This window comes from Mus pahari, chromosome 15 (genome assembly GCF_900095145.1).
Source record: "Mus pahari chromosome 15, PAHARI_EIJ_v1.1, whole genome shotgun sequence".
Taxonomy (NCBI): domain Eukaryota; kingdom Metazoa; phylum Chordata; class Mammalia; order Rodentia; family Muridae; genus Mus; species Mus pahari.
Window position 1 is genome coordinate 81,180,904 of NC_034604.1, and position 15,506 is coordinate 81,196,409.

Genomic DNA, 15,506 nt, shown 5'->3' on the forward strand with positions numbered 1-15,506 from the left:
CTCAGGATGTGTCTGATCTGGCTGGTGCCATTGCTCCCTAGGTATCTGGAACAGACTATTTGCTACCAAACATTGCTTTCAGTTGGGAGATCAATTTAATTAGTGAATAATTCTAATCTGCTAATTTAGCTAACACGTCTTTTGAGTATTTTATCATTTGGCATAATGTTTTGAGACCTCACAAAAACCTGTAAAGTTTCTGGGCAGTGTGCCTTCATTTATTCAATCACTGTGGCTCCTGCCTATTTGATTTAACTATTCTGTGGTTTGGCATTGTAAGGTTTTCTGCCAAACCTACTGATGTGTGTTCATTAGGACCAGTTGTCTACAAAGCACCTGCTTTCCTGGGAAAGGATCTGTTTACTGAAACACAGCTAGTTCTCACCAAGGAAAGGGCTTAAATTTCTTGGCCTGCTTCCTGCATTATCAGACTGCTGGTTGGTCTTTCTATTTGTTGTGCTCAGCCCAAATTTCTTCCTTGTCTTTTGTTCTGAAAAGATCCTGCTGTGAATCGCTCTCTATTTTCTTCATTCTCTCCTTTTAAGGCAGATCATGCTGTGCCCAGCCCTGAATCTAGATTGTATTTGATATGAATACAATACATCTAGTTCCTGCTACCATCCCAGGGGAGTCCTTTAGATACAAGGACGTCCAGAGTTAGGTCTGTGACTCCACTCCACTGTCCCCAGAAGCAACTCCTGTATTCTTCTTTTGTTTCTATTCTAGGCACTTCTCTCCCCTTTTCATGAAAGAGTTCCTCTTGTAATCATGAAAGGCAGGACCAGTACAGGCAGGGGTGCTTTCAATCCACTTCTTTGTTCCAAGGACAGCTGGTTCCAGCAATGCTCTCTGAAAAATGGAAAGATTCCCTTGGAAGAAGTCACCTGAAACCCAAAATACTTTCTTGAAAAATGGAAGCAGAACCTACTCTTGCTAACTCTGTGATCTTGGGCTGGAAACAGCATTTCTTCACATCTCGGTTTCTTCCTGTGGAAAAAGAACAGAGTGGACTAGATTTATTTATTTTTGGCAGGTGGATAAAATGCTATGTGAGTCTCTTAAAAGCCTTGGAATCCCTCTTTAGAAAAGTGCAATTCTGAAAACATTCATGAAAACTATAAACAAGTTAGGGTCTGACTGACATGCTGGAGATCCAAGACTATTGGGTTAAGAAAATAAAGCGCAACCTCTCAATTCAATTTGAAGTCTCATATTCTGAGCATCCTCTTGAGGCTCTTGACCTGATTGAGAATGTCCTCAGCACTTATGCCTCCCTCAAGCCTCGTTTCAGTGAAGTGTCAAATGTTCTCTTTCCCACTAGTTAGTCATAAAGGGTCACCCTGGGCAATATCAAAGAATTGTAATAAGACTCTGTAGGAAGTAACCAGCCATTTCCCCTGCTTTGAAAACTTGTTTTTCTCCTTCCATTGGCTTTCAAAATTTTAGTATACTGGATACAAAATAATCTTTGCCTTTTAAAGTATACATTTTGAGATAGGGCTGTGTCCTGCCCTAAGTTACTCTAATTGTATAAACTTGAGGTTTTCCAGGCATTATCATCCCTAAACAGACTCCATTTTGAGGATAAGGAAAGACACTGCACCTGCATGAATACATAAAGCACACCTTTTGCCTGGTAATTCCTGAGCAGCACAGACTGGTACATAATGGCTTATTCTTGGGTGTAGGAAGGTCCCACATTACACATTTGTTGGGGTGAACTGGGACTGTAGGGACTCATGAGCTCATTAAAATCATATAAAGAAAACCATACCTGAGAACTTATCAGATATATTAGACCAAGGAAAGGGTATATAAATCCTCCCTGAACCCTATAAAGAGGTTAACACTTAGCATAATGATCTTGATGGCTCCTTCATCTGACCACCCAGAATGTATATCAGGCATGTGTGTTAAGCAGAGGACTGACGGTCTTAGGAGCTTCATTTCAGCACTAGTTCCATTTTTGATTGTTGACATGGCCTACTTAATTGGTCCTCTTGTTTGCTCACCTATACCTGTAGGTGTCTGCCTGTTTATCCATTCATCTGGATGGTTATAGACTCTTTGCCTTTGCAGCTGGACTCCACAATGGCAGATGAAGTTCCTCTGAAGAGACCCCATCTGCTTTGTTATCTCATCTCCAGAGAGTCTATTTATTTTCTATCAGCTTCTCAGCTTTGTCCTTCTAGGCCAATCCAAAGCATCTCAAATCTCCTTGCCTCTTAAATTCTCCATTGCCATTCTATATCATATATATATATATATATATATATATATATATATATATATATATATGCATTTATGTATTTTCTGTGTGATCTGTAGTGTGTGATATGTAATTATTATTCAAATAAATGCATTGTTGTGGATTAGTTATAATGCTTTGTCTTAATTCGACTGTCAAAAGACAAGCTTGCAGATGCTGAGGGTCCCTGCCCCTAGCTGTCTTCGACTGGTAATAAAGAATTGCCATACAGCCAATGGCTGGGCAGAGAGACTGAGGCAGGACATTTAGATTGCTCGGGCAAGGGACTGAGGAGGAGAGAGGAGAATTGCCATGATGGAGGAGCAAGGAGAACAGACTTAAAGGCCCACATACATGTAAGATTCTGGGAATGTGGCCCTATGAGTCACTCCCTCACTATGTCTAGGTTAGCAGAAATGAAATACAGATTTTTAAAATATGTTAACTCAGGAATACTGGAGGGGAGTGTGCGCTAGCAGTGGGGAAGTTTAGAAGTATCCAACCATTGAACTAGTCAAGGCATATCAAAATTAGCTGTAGCGTGTGTGTGTGTGTGTGTGTGTATGTGTGTGTGTGTGTGTGTCATTCATGAATTCAGAGCTCTTAGGCAGGAGCCAAAGCATATTAACTATTCACTACTACATTGTGTTATTTGCCCAAGGTCCTCAAGGAAAGTGGGACTATCTAGCTTCTAAGGAAAGCACCATACCTTGTGAATTTATTTTTAATAAATTATGACATCATAGAAAATCATATAAGTGTTTGTGTATGTATCTGATATTGCAAGGGAATGACAATATAGCTCAGCATCATTACAACATGTACAAACATATCATTGTGTATGCATGACCACTACTTATTTCTGGAATTCTTTAATCTTACAAAATTGAAATACTGTAACTGTTACTCATGTGGATGGAGGTCTCTTTGCAGGTTCCTGGTTTCATATGAACAGTCTTAGAATAGGATATAAGGAAGGTTTTATTGGGGTTAAAACCAAAAATGACAGGTTAGGAGAAAGAAAGTTATGCTTTCTAAAATAGAGTAAGAAAGCAGGCAGGCTTAAGTAGTGGAAGTCTGTGTGTTGCTTCAGGGGAGGAGCTTTGTGGGTACATAAAATACATATACTGTGTAGTCATTATTTGTCTTTTTGCTGCAGTAAAATTCCTGATAAAAGCAACTGAAAAAGGCAAGTTTTTACTCTGCCTCATCATTTGAGGGTAGAGTCCACCCTCCCTACCACGGAATCATGGTGAGAGTAGATTGAATATGCTGCTGGTGACATTGTGTTCCCAGTCAGGAACAAGAGATAACTGCTTGTGCACAGCTCACACACTTCTTTCTTATTGTCTAGGACCCCAGCCAATGCAATGGTGCCACCCACAAGCAATGCAAGACACAAAGCTACTGACAGGCATCCTCAGAACCTAACCTAACACAAATAATCCTTCACAGGAGTGTCCAGAGTTAACCTAATATTGATAATTTCACACAAGCATGTTCAGATAATTATCTACTAGGTAATTCTGGATTCTGTCAAACCAACCAATATTAACCATCCCAATAATTAACAGTCATACTTTAGCTTAAGGGCTGGTCTTTTTTTTAGGCTGTAAAACAGGTTTTAATACAGGAGGCCCTACCCTTTTCTATACCACTGAGTCACTTTCTAACTACATCTTGAAGGATGTCCTTTTGAAAATGAAATTGATTGCTCAGTGGTTAAGGGTACTGGCTGTTCTTCTAGAGGATATGGGTTTAATTTCCAGTACCCATGTGGTGGTTCACAGCCATCTGTAACTCCAGTTCTAGGTGATATAAAACCCTCTTCTGACCTTTGTGGGAAAGTGTACATGCAGGTGGTGTGCAGACATGTGTGCAGGCAAAATAGTCATACACATAAAAATAAAATAATAAAATAAAACAGGTTTTGAAAAGGAAATTAAAATATTAGACTTTTTAAAAGTGCATTGTTGAAGTCTGTGGACAAGGCAAACACTGATGATGGTTAAGGTTGAGTGTCATGTACGTGTTGGAATTAAGCATGACTTGTGAGCTGCTTTCATTCTCTTGCTTGAGTTAATGTTCAGAAGAGGAGCACTGTCTCTATGCAGGTGTTCTTCATAGCAACATATTTTTGTTTTCTATCTGTGCTGACATTTATGCTTTTTAGCCACTAAAATGTAAGACAAATCTGGGCCAAGAGGATCTAATTTTTTTCCCCATGCCTCCTTAACTTTCCTGTATGTTTAGCCTGCATAAATTCTGTCTTCTGTCTCTATGAAGTTACTATTTTAAAATCTTCACAGACTAGAAGTAGAGATGAAATGGAGGGAGGGGATGGTCACTGAGTGTGAGCAGACTTCTAAGATTTGGTGGGATTTCACTTAAGATGCTAGATGCCATGGTCAGATGAAACTTCTGCCAAGTCAGCCCTGGTCAGATGAAACTTCTGCCAAGTCAGTGGCTTCTACTAAGCCAATGGAAATTTTAAGAATGAATTTCATGGACACGGGAAGCTGACTTTAGAAAAGGGTTTTATTATAGGGTTTTAAGTGGGAGGGTTAAGGGAAAGAAGGAAGACAGAGTTGTTGTGTAGCTAGAGTGGCTCTCAGCAAATGGGGTACTACTGGATTTCTTTTCAAGGGGCTTTTATAGGTCTTAGAACAGAAACTGGGTTGAAGTATGAGATGTTTAATCCAGGTACCTCTCAGTTTCCGTCATAGTGCATAGAAGCATATGGCTTCTAAGCACTAACGTTCATTCAGGAACAATGAAAGAATCCGGATCTAAACTAGAGGCCCCTTCTGGCCTTTTGGCTTCAAGACAGGACAGAACCAAGGACATTTTTCTATTTCTGGCCAAAGGCAAGAATCTTTTGAGGTTTTTGTCCTAAACTGCTTCACCAGTTTCTATCTCCTGATCTCACCAGAACCACAGAACTCATTATTTTGTGAGAGGCCTAGTTTTGTTATCACAATGTAGCAAAGGCTTGTTGACATTATGTAGCACTGCCAGGATTCAATTTTAAGACTGAATATTGTTTCATTATACATATGGGCCACATTTGTTTACCCGTTCATCTGCCAATGGAGAATGACATTTCTACCACTGCTATTTGAAAAATAGTGCTGAGAACAAAGGTTTGCAAGTATCTGTTTGAATTATTGCCTTCAGTTCTTTTCAGTATATACCCAGAAGTGATACTGTTAAACCAAATGATAATTATATGTTTGTACTTTTGAAAGGTAGCCATACTTCCTTCTATAGTGGCTACACCATTTTACATTCCTTTTGGAAGAACACATATTTTCCAATTTCTCGCCATCATTACTAAGACTTGTTATTTTGTGTTTACTTTGATGATTGGCTTTGATGGGTGTAAAATGCTGACATACCATAGCACTAGGGAGCCAATCTAGGTCTTACAGAAGCAGGCACAGTGCCTTTGGGCTCTTTTCCTACAGATTTATTGTGGCTTAGATATGTATTTTTTAATAACTAGTCATGTATGATAATAAGATCTCCTTGTGTACTTATTTGCTATTTGTACATCTTCGGAGAAACATCTAGACATTTTTTTCTCTTTTTAATTCCAGCTCGCGTCCTACTCCAAATTCATATGTTAAAGCCCTAACCCTAACCCTCATGTAGTGGCAATTTGGAGGTGAGCATTTTGGGAGCTAATGAGATCATGAAAGTCAAACCCATGGGAGTGGATTAGTATTTGTAAAAGACATGAGGGCTGGCAAGAAGGACAATCAGGGGAAGGGAGCTGCCAAGCCTGATGACCTAACGAGTCTGATGCTTGGGATACAATAAATAGAAGGAGAGAACCAACTCCTCCAAGCTGTCCTTTGTTTCCATTGGAGCATTGAACACAAACACACACACACACACACACACACACACACACACACACACACACACACACACCAAGCATGCACCGCCAGAGGTCAGTGGTCGAGGAGCAGGGGCCATGGTGCCCCACCCTACAGCTCTATGTGCCTGCTAGGAGGCCTGCTCAAAGGGTTACAATATTTTTGATACAATAGTTTATCTGGTAACCAAGGCAGCTACTAAGTACTGAGTGGGAAGGTAGCATACATGGTTTGCAACTGTAGACAAAAATGTGCCTAACATCTTGGGTGGGATGGAGCAGGACAGTATGATATTTCATCCTGCTTTTCATAACAATATGAGATTTAGAATACATGAATTATTTTGGAGTGTAAGACAAGGAGGGCTTATGTATATTCAGGAGTAGAATTTCTAGGTTGTGTGGCAATCCTGTTTACATTTTTGACTGCTTTCCATAACCCTCCACTGCTTTATATTTCTAAAATGAATTTCTGAAGTTTCTAGTTGCTCCAAATGCTCACCAGAGATACTATGCCTCCCCTTTTCTAATGCAGCTACAGTATATTTCTGCCTTGTTAATTCATATTGGGTCCATGCATTTGTTGGTCATTTACTTGTCTTCTTGGGAAACAGTCTATTCTGAACCTTGGAAGTTTTTAAATGAAATTTTTGTTAAGTTCACTTTATTGTTGTGTTTTAAGAGTTTTTTAAAATAAATCTAGGACAATATGTCTCAATGTGAAAAATAATTTGGAAATATTTACTCATGTTCTGTGGACTGGCTTTTCGTTTTCTTGGTAGTGTCCTCATAAACACAAGGAATTTTTTTAAAAACAATTCTTAGCCCACAATCATAAATATTTAGAGCTGGTATTTCTACTAAGAATGTAATAGTTTGTTCTGTGGTACATACTGGACATTTATCCACACAGTACACGGGAGGATGACTTATACCTTTAACGTAGATCTCTAGTTATCCTCTTTGTTTAAAAAAAAAATTCTTTCCCAAAGAATTGTTTTGGTGCATTGGTTCAGATGGCCAGTTAATTATAAATGCATTTATTTCTGATTTATATAATTAAAAAACATGTGCACTCACTGTACAGTGGAAACAAGACTCAAACCCACAAGGTTCTGCTCCTGGAGATGTAATCATCTTTTGTTCTGATCTTTCCACTTTAAAATGGCATAAAATATTTATCAGCTTTCTATTTTCGTATTGGGAGGATAAGTTAGAATTTTATGATGCTTTAAAAATTAAATATTGTGTGAATTAATGGAATGAAGTTATGGTGCTTGGTTTTGATAATTCATAAGTGGGGAATGGAACCTCAGGCTTCAACCATTTTTTCTTCTTAGCGATCAGTATTATTAATAAACTGTGACCTTTATTCTTAAATAACATAAGCTGGCATTTGGGTAACTTTTTGAAAGTCACACAGAACATGGGTTTTCCAGGAGATAATGAATAAAACTTCTACACAACTGTTGGTGTGAGCCTCTTCTGTTTAGGAATCTTTATTGTTTTTCTTTTTATGTTGTTTTCATAAATAAATTAGGATTCTAATTAGTTGCTGGAGGTTTGGAAAAGATATTCTCCTGAAGCCAATAATGTTATTCATATGAAGAAACAAGGAGAGAATGCATTTATTTTCTTTCACTGAAAGTGGTACCTGACTGTGGCTGCAAAAATAAATGACTATTAGATTATATGCAGCCCTGTTTTTGAAGTCCTTGAAACTTAAGGGTCAAGAACCACCAACAGCAAGGCAACTATCTTTTACCTATTTGATATTTCTATCCAGAGTGATCAGAAGCATCCTTGCCAGCTCATAAATAAGATATTCTAGAGTCACAGTATCCCTGAGCTGCCTGTGTGGAATTCCTACCCTCCTGAACCAAGTTTACGTCTCTGACATTCAAACCCTGACCATATCTTTTTCCTTGCCTAGGTGCCTTTGTCAGTCCTTTTGGCAACCCACTGAAAGACAGTTAAGGGCTGTGGATGACCATCACATCTCTGATCATCTTTGAGATATGATAACAAAGTTGTCACTGATTGATTTCACTGATCTTAGTAATGTTCAGCCTTACCCCACCCCCTTTTTTAATGCCAGAAAACACTGGAAATGAGCCTTGTCTGAAGCCAGGTATACTCAGGACTACAGTCACAATAGTGAATAGAAAGGATTTTTACTCTGGGTGTGTGCTTTTTAAACAGTAGAATTAAGAAACTGAAGATTGATTTTTTTTTGAGGGAGGATTGTCAGATCAATACTTAGTCAATACAATATAAACAATAATCAATCACACTTTAGATGAATTTCTTTGTTTTGAATGCAGTAAAGATTACTTAATGCTTTTGCCTGATTATAAAAGCCATTCAGGATGAATATTCTTATTTCAAAAACCAGAAATCCCCAATTCTCCAATATCTGAAATTTGGGGTACAGATGTTGCACAGTTATTGTGAACAGTTGAACACCTCAAACTGATTTCATGTATAAATGTGTTGTAAAAGGACTGGAGAGTTGGCTCTGTGGCTAATAGTGCTTACTGCTCTTTCAAAGCATCTGAGTTCTTATCCTAGCATCCACAGCAGGCTGCTCAACATCTCCAGCTCTAGGAGATGCAATGCCTCTGAAGCCTGTTCATAATCAAACGATGCACCCATGCACGTGTGCCTGCACACGCGCACACACACACATCATATGCACATCACACTCACATATACCACACACATCACACAAGCACATCACTCACATACACATTATACACAAATACCACACAGATCACACATGAAAATGTATAAAATTACCTTTAGACTATTCTCAGAAAGTACATATGAAATAAAATTTCTCACTAAGCTTTGGCTCTATGCCCAAACTAACTCATTATGTGTAGATAAATGTTCCAAAATCAATCAATCAATCAATCAATCAATCAATCAATCAATCAGAAAACCTAAAATACAGAATGTATTTGCTTCTAACTATTTTGGAGAAGGGATAATTTTATTTAAACCCATGTAAACTTGACAATCACAACATTTAAAAAAGTAAAATGTTCATATTTGTTAAAAGTGCAACAAAAAGACATTTTTATAGTTATACCTCCCAAATTGAGGTAAGGCAACATGCTTATATTGATATTTCCCCTATAGTATTATTACCCTTTATCCACTGAGTAACTAGTCATTGGTCATCCAAGACTGGCTTTCAGAAATACCACTGACAAATTATTCCCATTATTTCTGCATATGGTCAGGAGGAGTTCTAATCCACAACTATATGTTTTATGCTTGGGTTGACTGCTCAGTTTTGAAGTTATGTAATGTNCTTCAAAGTTTCTACTTTTGGTCTATTTGGCACATTATTTATGAGGTGCTTTGGTGCAGAGGTGGAAGAAGGTAGCTACACTTAAATTTTGTCCAAGCAAGCCAAAGTTTAGGCAGAGCCAAGTGGAGACTTGATTAAACATATAACTATGCTTTTGCCTGGAGCCAGAGGGACAGGAATTGTGTTTTCATTAGTACTGGCCGGCTACTGGGAGGAACGATCAGAAGGCCAAATAGAAAATATTTAGAAACTAGCAGCAAGCTTTCTATCCTTTTCTTTTTCCCAAGTAAACTGGACTCATTAAATTTCTCACTTTCTTGTTTCTGCCACATTTCCTCCAATACTCTTTCTTACAGNTATTTCCTCATCCCACTTTTGAGACTTAGTACATTTCTATTTATCCAAGATTCAACTCAGGTTTCACTTGTTTATCTAAAACACTAACATACACGTGTGTGAACACACACACACACACACACACACACACACACACACACACACACACACGGACAGACAAAAACAGTACTGTTCTAATGAGACAAGAAACAGAAAACTAGTTCTTTAGTCTTAGTATTTGGTGTGACTTTGGATAGGTNCTTCTCTGATTTTTCAATTTCTTCTTCTGCAAGAAAAGAATGAGTTATCTATTTTGATTGACATCCCCTCCCTTCCTAGGAAATCGAAAAGATTACAATAAAATGTTCCTTAAAAGATAAATAATTTTATAAATTTAACTTTGTCGTCACTCTTAACTATCGTTTGCGATTTCTTTTTCGTTGAGATTGATTACAGCGTATGTTAGAAAAACATGGAAAATGCACTTGGAAAGCATTCGAATAGAATCTTCTCACCCCGTTCCTTTTTTTTCTCTTGTTTCTCCCCTCGCCTACCCCCACCCCCACCGCCCCCATTCTTTTCTTGTGCTTGAGGTCAGGTATCCTCGGCGCTGAACTTTGCAGTTACATTTTACAGCTTGAGTCATTTAATAATCAGGAAGAGAGTGGGAAGATCAGCTACACAAAACAAAACCCAGGCTCTAGAAGCTAAACATTCAGACTGGCAGGATCTGAACAAATCCCACCCCGAGCCTTGGGCTGCCGCCAGGTCCTAAGAGCCCGCTTCACAGCCCGCGTCTGAAAGCAGGAACTCAGTACCAAGGGGCGAAGGGGAGTGTACGGAAATTCTGTAGGCAGCGGGCCTGAGCTATGACTACAACTCCCGACATGCACCTGGGCGGAAGATGGTTCTACCTCTTCTTGACTCCTTTATTCCTTAGGCTTCTTAGGTTGGAGATTGAAGTCTAAGGAATGGGCGGTAGAAACATAGAGAGATCATAAGCTTGTGTGGTGACGGGCATTGGGAACATTTCACCTAATGCTCTCTACTCAAGGAGTGGCTAGCTTAGACATCGTGGAACCTCTGTTCCTTTCGGTCGAGTTTCCGGAGGATATTAATTATGAACGGACCCTGTGGCGCGACAGTTTAATTCTCCGGCGGCGACAGATTGTGGCGGAGAGATGGTACTGGCGGGGCTCATCAGGAAGCTCGGTAACTGTCGGCGTTGTCCAGGGTCAGAGGAGCCCTCGGGTCTTGGCTTGGTGGTGCTGGGTTCCGGCGGCCGGGTCGCGCAGGTCACCGCTCCGGGTCCCTGCTTGTCCAGAGTTGTCCGCTGACCTTGCTAACACTGTAAAATGCTCGGCCACATCCAGCACACCTGCGGCTTAGTTTCATCCTGCTTTCTCTCCAGAGGGTGGGAGGGATCGCGCACATTCAGAATAAGTTATGAGTGGGTCGTCTTTTCAGAATCGGGAGATAAAATTACTTTGTGCCAACTTTTCTGACAGGCCATCAGCTGGTGGAGATCAGGGAACGCGCCCTCAAAAGTATCCTGTGCAAGATTGAGCACAACTTGATCTGCTATGCGGACTTGATTCAGGAAAGGCTGCTTTTTCTGCATTTGCTCGAATGGTTCAATTTCCCATCTGTCCCAATGAAAGAGGAGGTTCTGAACTTGTTAAGCAGATTGGTTAAGGTAACGTCGTTTAAACAACTATAGTCTAAGTTAACTGTAGTATTTATTGAAATACTTGGCATTAATATTTTTGAAGACCCCCAGAGGTGTTGAATTTTAATTCATCTGGGTAGGCACTGATCGTTATTTGTTATAATTGCTCATCTCACGTTGTACTGTACCTTGAAGTAGAACTACTAAGTTCTGGGATTGTTTTGATTATTTGCCGCCCATTTTTCTTCATTTTCCTGATATTTCATGTTTAAATTAGATGTCTCCAGCACTAAAAGGAGCACTTTAAATACGTGTAAGTAATAGTGAATATAATGCTATTTCATGAAAATTAATGTTTTCTGTTCCTATACCTACATTAAGAGTAATTTAATTTTTAGGAACAATGTCAAATGTTAATATAAGTTCTGTGTCTTTAAGTCATTATCCTCCTGGGGGAAATTCAAATGACTTTGGCACTTTGATTACAGTCAGGAGACTAACATAAAGTGTCAGTGGAGAAAAGTAACTTACTTTATATATAAAAGAAAGGCATTAAAATAGAAGAGATCCTATGAGACAGGGGTCAGCCCGTGTGTGTGTGTGTGTGTGTGTGTGTGTGTGTGTGCTTGTGATGGAAAGACAAAGTACACTGATGAATATGTGTGAAAGTGCCATAATGGAACCCATTTTCTAAGGTGACTATATTAGCAATAAAACATTTAAAAGTAAAAGAGTAATTGGTAGTGTTTGTTTTTAGTGCTAAGAGTCCTGTCGTCTTTCTCTTGAGTATGTTTCTCTCTTACGTTTGTTTTCCTTTATATCGGATTCATGGAAGTTGTTTAGAGCACAGCAATGCAGTTTATTTTCCAAAACATGAAATATTTGTCACACTAAAATTGCTATGTTTTGATTGTGGTAAAATGAAGTTTAGAGATTTCCATGTTCATGGCTATTCTTAAGAATATTTCTTTTACTGTAGTATTCTCCAGCCGTCCAACACTTGATTGACCTTGGAGCAGTAGAGTTCTTATCTAAGCTCCGTCCAAATGTGGAGCCAGCAATACAGGCTGAGATTGATGGCATTCTCGATGGACTTTTCATTCTTCCTTCAGAAGTTCCTGCACTGTCTTCTTCCAGTTACCACACTGATCAAATTGGTAACATCTTACGTTTGTGTATGTGTGTGTGTGTGTGTGTGTGTGTACATATCTATGTATGTATATGGATGTATGCGTGTGGATGAATGTCAGCCTTGACATAACTGTGGAGGTCAGAGGACACTGGGAGTCAGTTCTCTCTTCTACCAGTGTAAATTCAGACTGTCAGGCTTGGTAGGTAGTGCCTTTACCAGCTGAGCCACCTTGCCAACCCATGTCCCTTTTTTTTTTTTTTTTTTTTTTTTATTTTTTTTTTTTTTTTTTGTTTTTTTTTTTTTTTTTTTTTTTTTTTGACAATCCTTTCCTAAGCATATTCAGTGAGAACTAAAGCAAAACTGGGAGCTATAAATTTGAGTAGCAAAGTGAAGGGAGATAGACTAAGAAACACAGATGGGCAGTCATCATTTGATACTTTTAGCAGACTCATCATATTCGGATATTTTCAATCTAAGTAGTAACTGTATTTACCTTATAGTGAAAAAGAGGAAAAAGCACCTTACTTGGAACTGGCTAAACAGTCTTTTTTCCCCCTTGTTTTGGAAAATACAGTAGTCAGAGAATAAGCTTGATTGCTTTTTAAATTTTTATTATTTATTTATTTATTTAGTTTTAATAATCATTGAAAAAGTGAGAGAAAATAATACACTTTAAGATGGATAATTTTTGTTTTAGCAGGTAAATTAATAACACAGCATTTAATGTATTTTCTTTTCAGAATTGTCACAACAACCTGAAGTCTTAACAGGATATTTCCCCCAAGACAAAAGAAATTTCCAGCAGATGGAAGTACCACCAGGGCCAGCAGGTGTGTATAAATAGGGAAATGTTTGGCTGGTAAATAAAAAGATCCACACTGGCTCAGCTAGTGTGTGTACGCATGTGTGTGGCCTATATATGATTTCTGCTCCTGTACCTATGTTGTAGAAACCTTCCTGATAATTGTTCATAGTGACTTATATTAGTTTGTTTTCTATTGCTGTGATAAACACCATGACTAAAATGATGTTTTTGATTGGGAAGAAAGGGTTTATTTCATCTTATAGCTTATAAGCTATCATAAAAGAAGTCAGGTCAGAAACTCAAGGCAGGAACTGAAGCAAAGACCTTAGAAGAATGCTTGTTATTGGCTTGTTCTTCATGGTTTTCTCAGACTACTTCCCTATACCACCCTGTACTACCTTCTAGGGCCTGGGCTCTCCCACATCAGTGATTAATCAATAAGATGTCCTACAGACAGTTTGATAGAGATATTTTCTCAATTGTTTTCTAACCACCCCCCCCCCAAGTTGATCAAAAACAAACACAGTTCCTTCCTTCCACCACGAGGGTCCTGGGGCTTGACTATCTCCAGGCTTGGCAGACTTTTGGACCCCCCCCCCCCCCCCGATAACTAGCTTGTTTCATGTTGACCAAAACTAACCAAAACATGACTGGTTATACTGTGTCTGATTCTGTTCTTTGTGCCTCCTCTGTCAGAGAACTTTCTGATTGACCTTCTCTTTATGTTCTTTCCTAGCAATATATATATTATATATATACTGTTTGTCTCCTACCTAGTATAATAAGCTGTGACAGCCCCTCTTTCTCAGTATTTGAAACAATGCTAAAAATATATCAGGCATCCAATGTGGACTCTTTGAAAGAGTGAATGAATACTTAGCAAGCCACAGTGAGATTTGGTATTATCCAATGGGGTAGGGACACTACCATTGCCTGACTACAGTGGCTCAAATACAGTTAGTATAGCATAAAACATGACCACACAGACTTAAATCCTAGTGTCCCTATTTTACCAACTAAGACACTGACAAAAGTTGAAAAGTTTGTCCTAGAGTATGGGGAATAGTTAAAAATTGCATAAGTTAATATTGTATTACATGTTATAGTTGAGATGAAAGGATGTGCTAAAGAGAGTGTCTGCTGATATCAAGAAACAAACTTAATTTAGAACCCTCTGCTTTTAAAAAGCTTTCATGGCAACTTAAAGGCTGAATAACAACATAAGGGAACAAGAAGGATCTAAAGGTGCTTTAAATGCTATACTTCCTTTGTCTGGAAAAGTAAGGAATTCAATGATAGTGAGTTCATGTTCTTCACAAACCATTTGACACATATTATTTACACTCCATTGTATTTGATTATTAAGTTTTGCTGTTCCTTTAACAGGAAACCCGACTGTGAAATGGCTGAGGTTCTCTGTGTTTCCTTGGCTACCCCTGACCACAACAGACAGACATGTTCTCTCTTCCAATGAAAGGTACAGAGCTGATGTATTACAGGTCTTTTTGGTTCTTTGTAGCAATGAAATCTGATAGTTAACCATATGTTTTCTTCTAGAGAAGGTAACAAGTTCTGAAATGTGATTTTTGAGTAAAATTGTTGCATGTCTTTATCTTTGAGCTATTTACATGCCCAGTTTTTTCCCACATAGGATATCATAGCCCAGGCTGGCCTCAAGCTTACCATACGTAGCCAAGGATGACCTTGAACTCCTGCTGCTCTTCCCTCCATCTTCCCCCTAACATTTGCTGTGATAAGCATGTTCTGCACACCTGGGTCACACCCAGAGTCTTGCGTGGTTGGAAGCTTTCACAGTCTCTCATAACATGTTATCTCTAATTGTGTAGAATTGTCTGAGTATTTCCGGTGCCCTTCATGAAGAGCAGTGGGAAAACTAAACATAATCTGTTTGGTAGGATATACTTTAAAACATGGGCTCCATGAGAAGAAAAACTTCACGGTATTAAGAAGGTTGGAGACACCTGCACCAGTCTTCTCTGGCGTGTATTGATTTTAAATTAGGAGGATTTATAAAAGGAGAGGGGCTGATTTATAAAAGCTTGCAGAGCCTTTTTTGTTGTTGTTTTTTTATTTTTTTAAGGCTTATTTTTTATCAT

At 38.7% G+C, this 15,506-nt stretch overlaps 1 protein-coding gene across 1 annotated transcript in view; it reads left to right on the plus strand.

Moving 5' to 3' along the window:
• Positions 1-10,707: 10,707 nt before the first annotated feature.
• Positions 10,708-15,506, plus strand: part of Rttn (rotatin) — a 152,734-nt gene continuing 147,935 nt past the window's right edge. Inside the window, exons 1-5 of the mRNA XM_021214290.1 lie at positions 10,708-10,995; positions 11,292-11,479; positions 12,432-12,609; positions 13,325-13,414; positions 14,776-14,866. Of these exons, the coding sequence (XP_021069949.1) occupies positions 10,965-10,995; positions 11,292-11,479; positions 12,432-12,609; positions 13,325-13,414; positions 14,776-14,866 (578 nt within the window). The 5' untranslated portion in view covers positions 10,708-10,964. The remainder of the gene's footprint in view (positions 10,996-11,291; positions 11,480-12,431; positions 12,610-13,324; positions 13,415-14,775; positions 14,867-15,506) is intronic.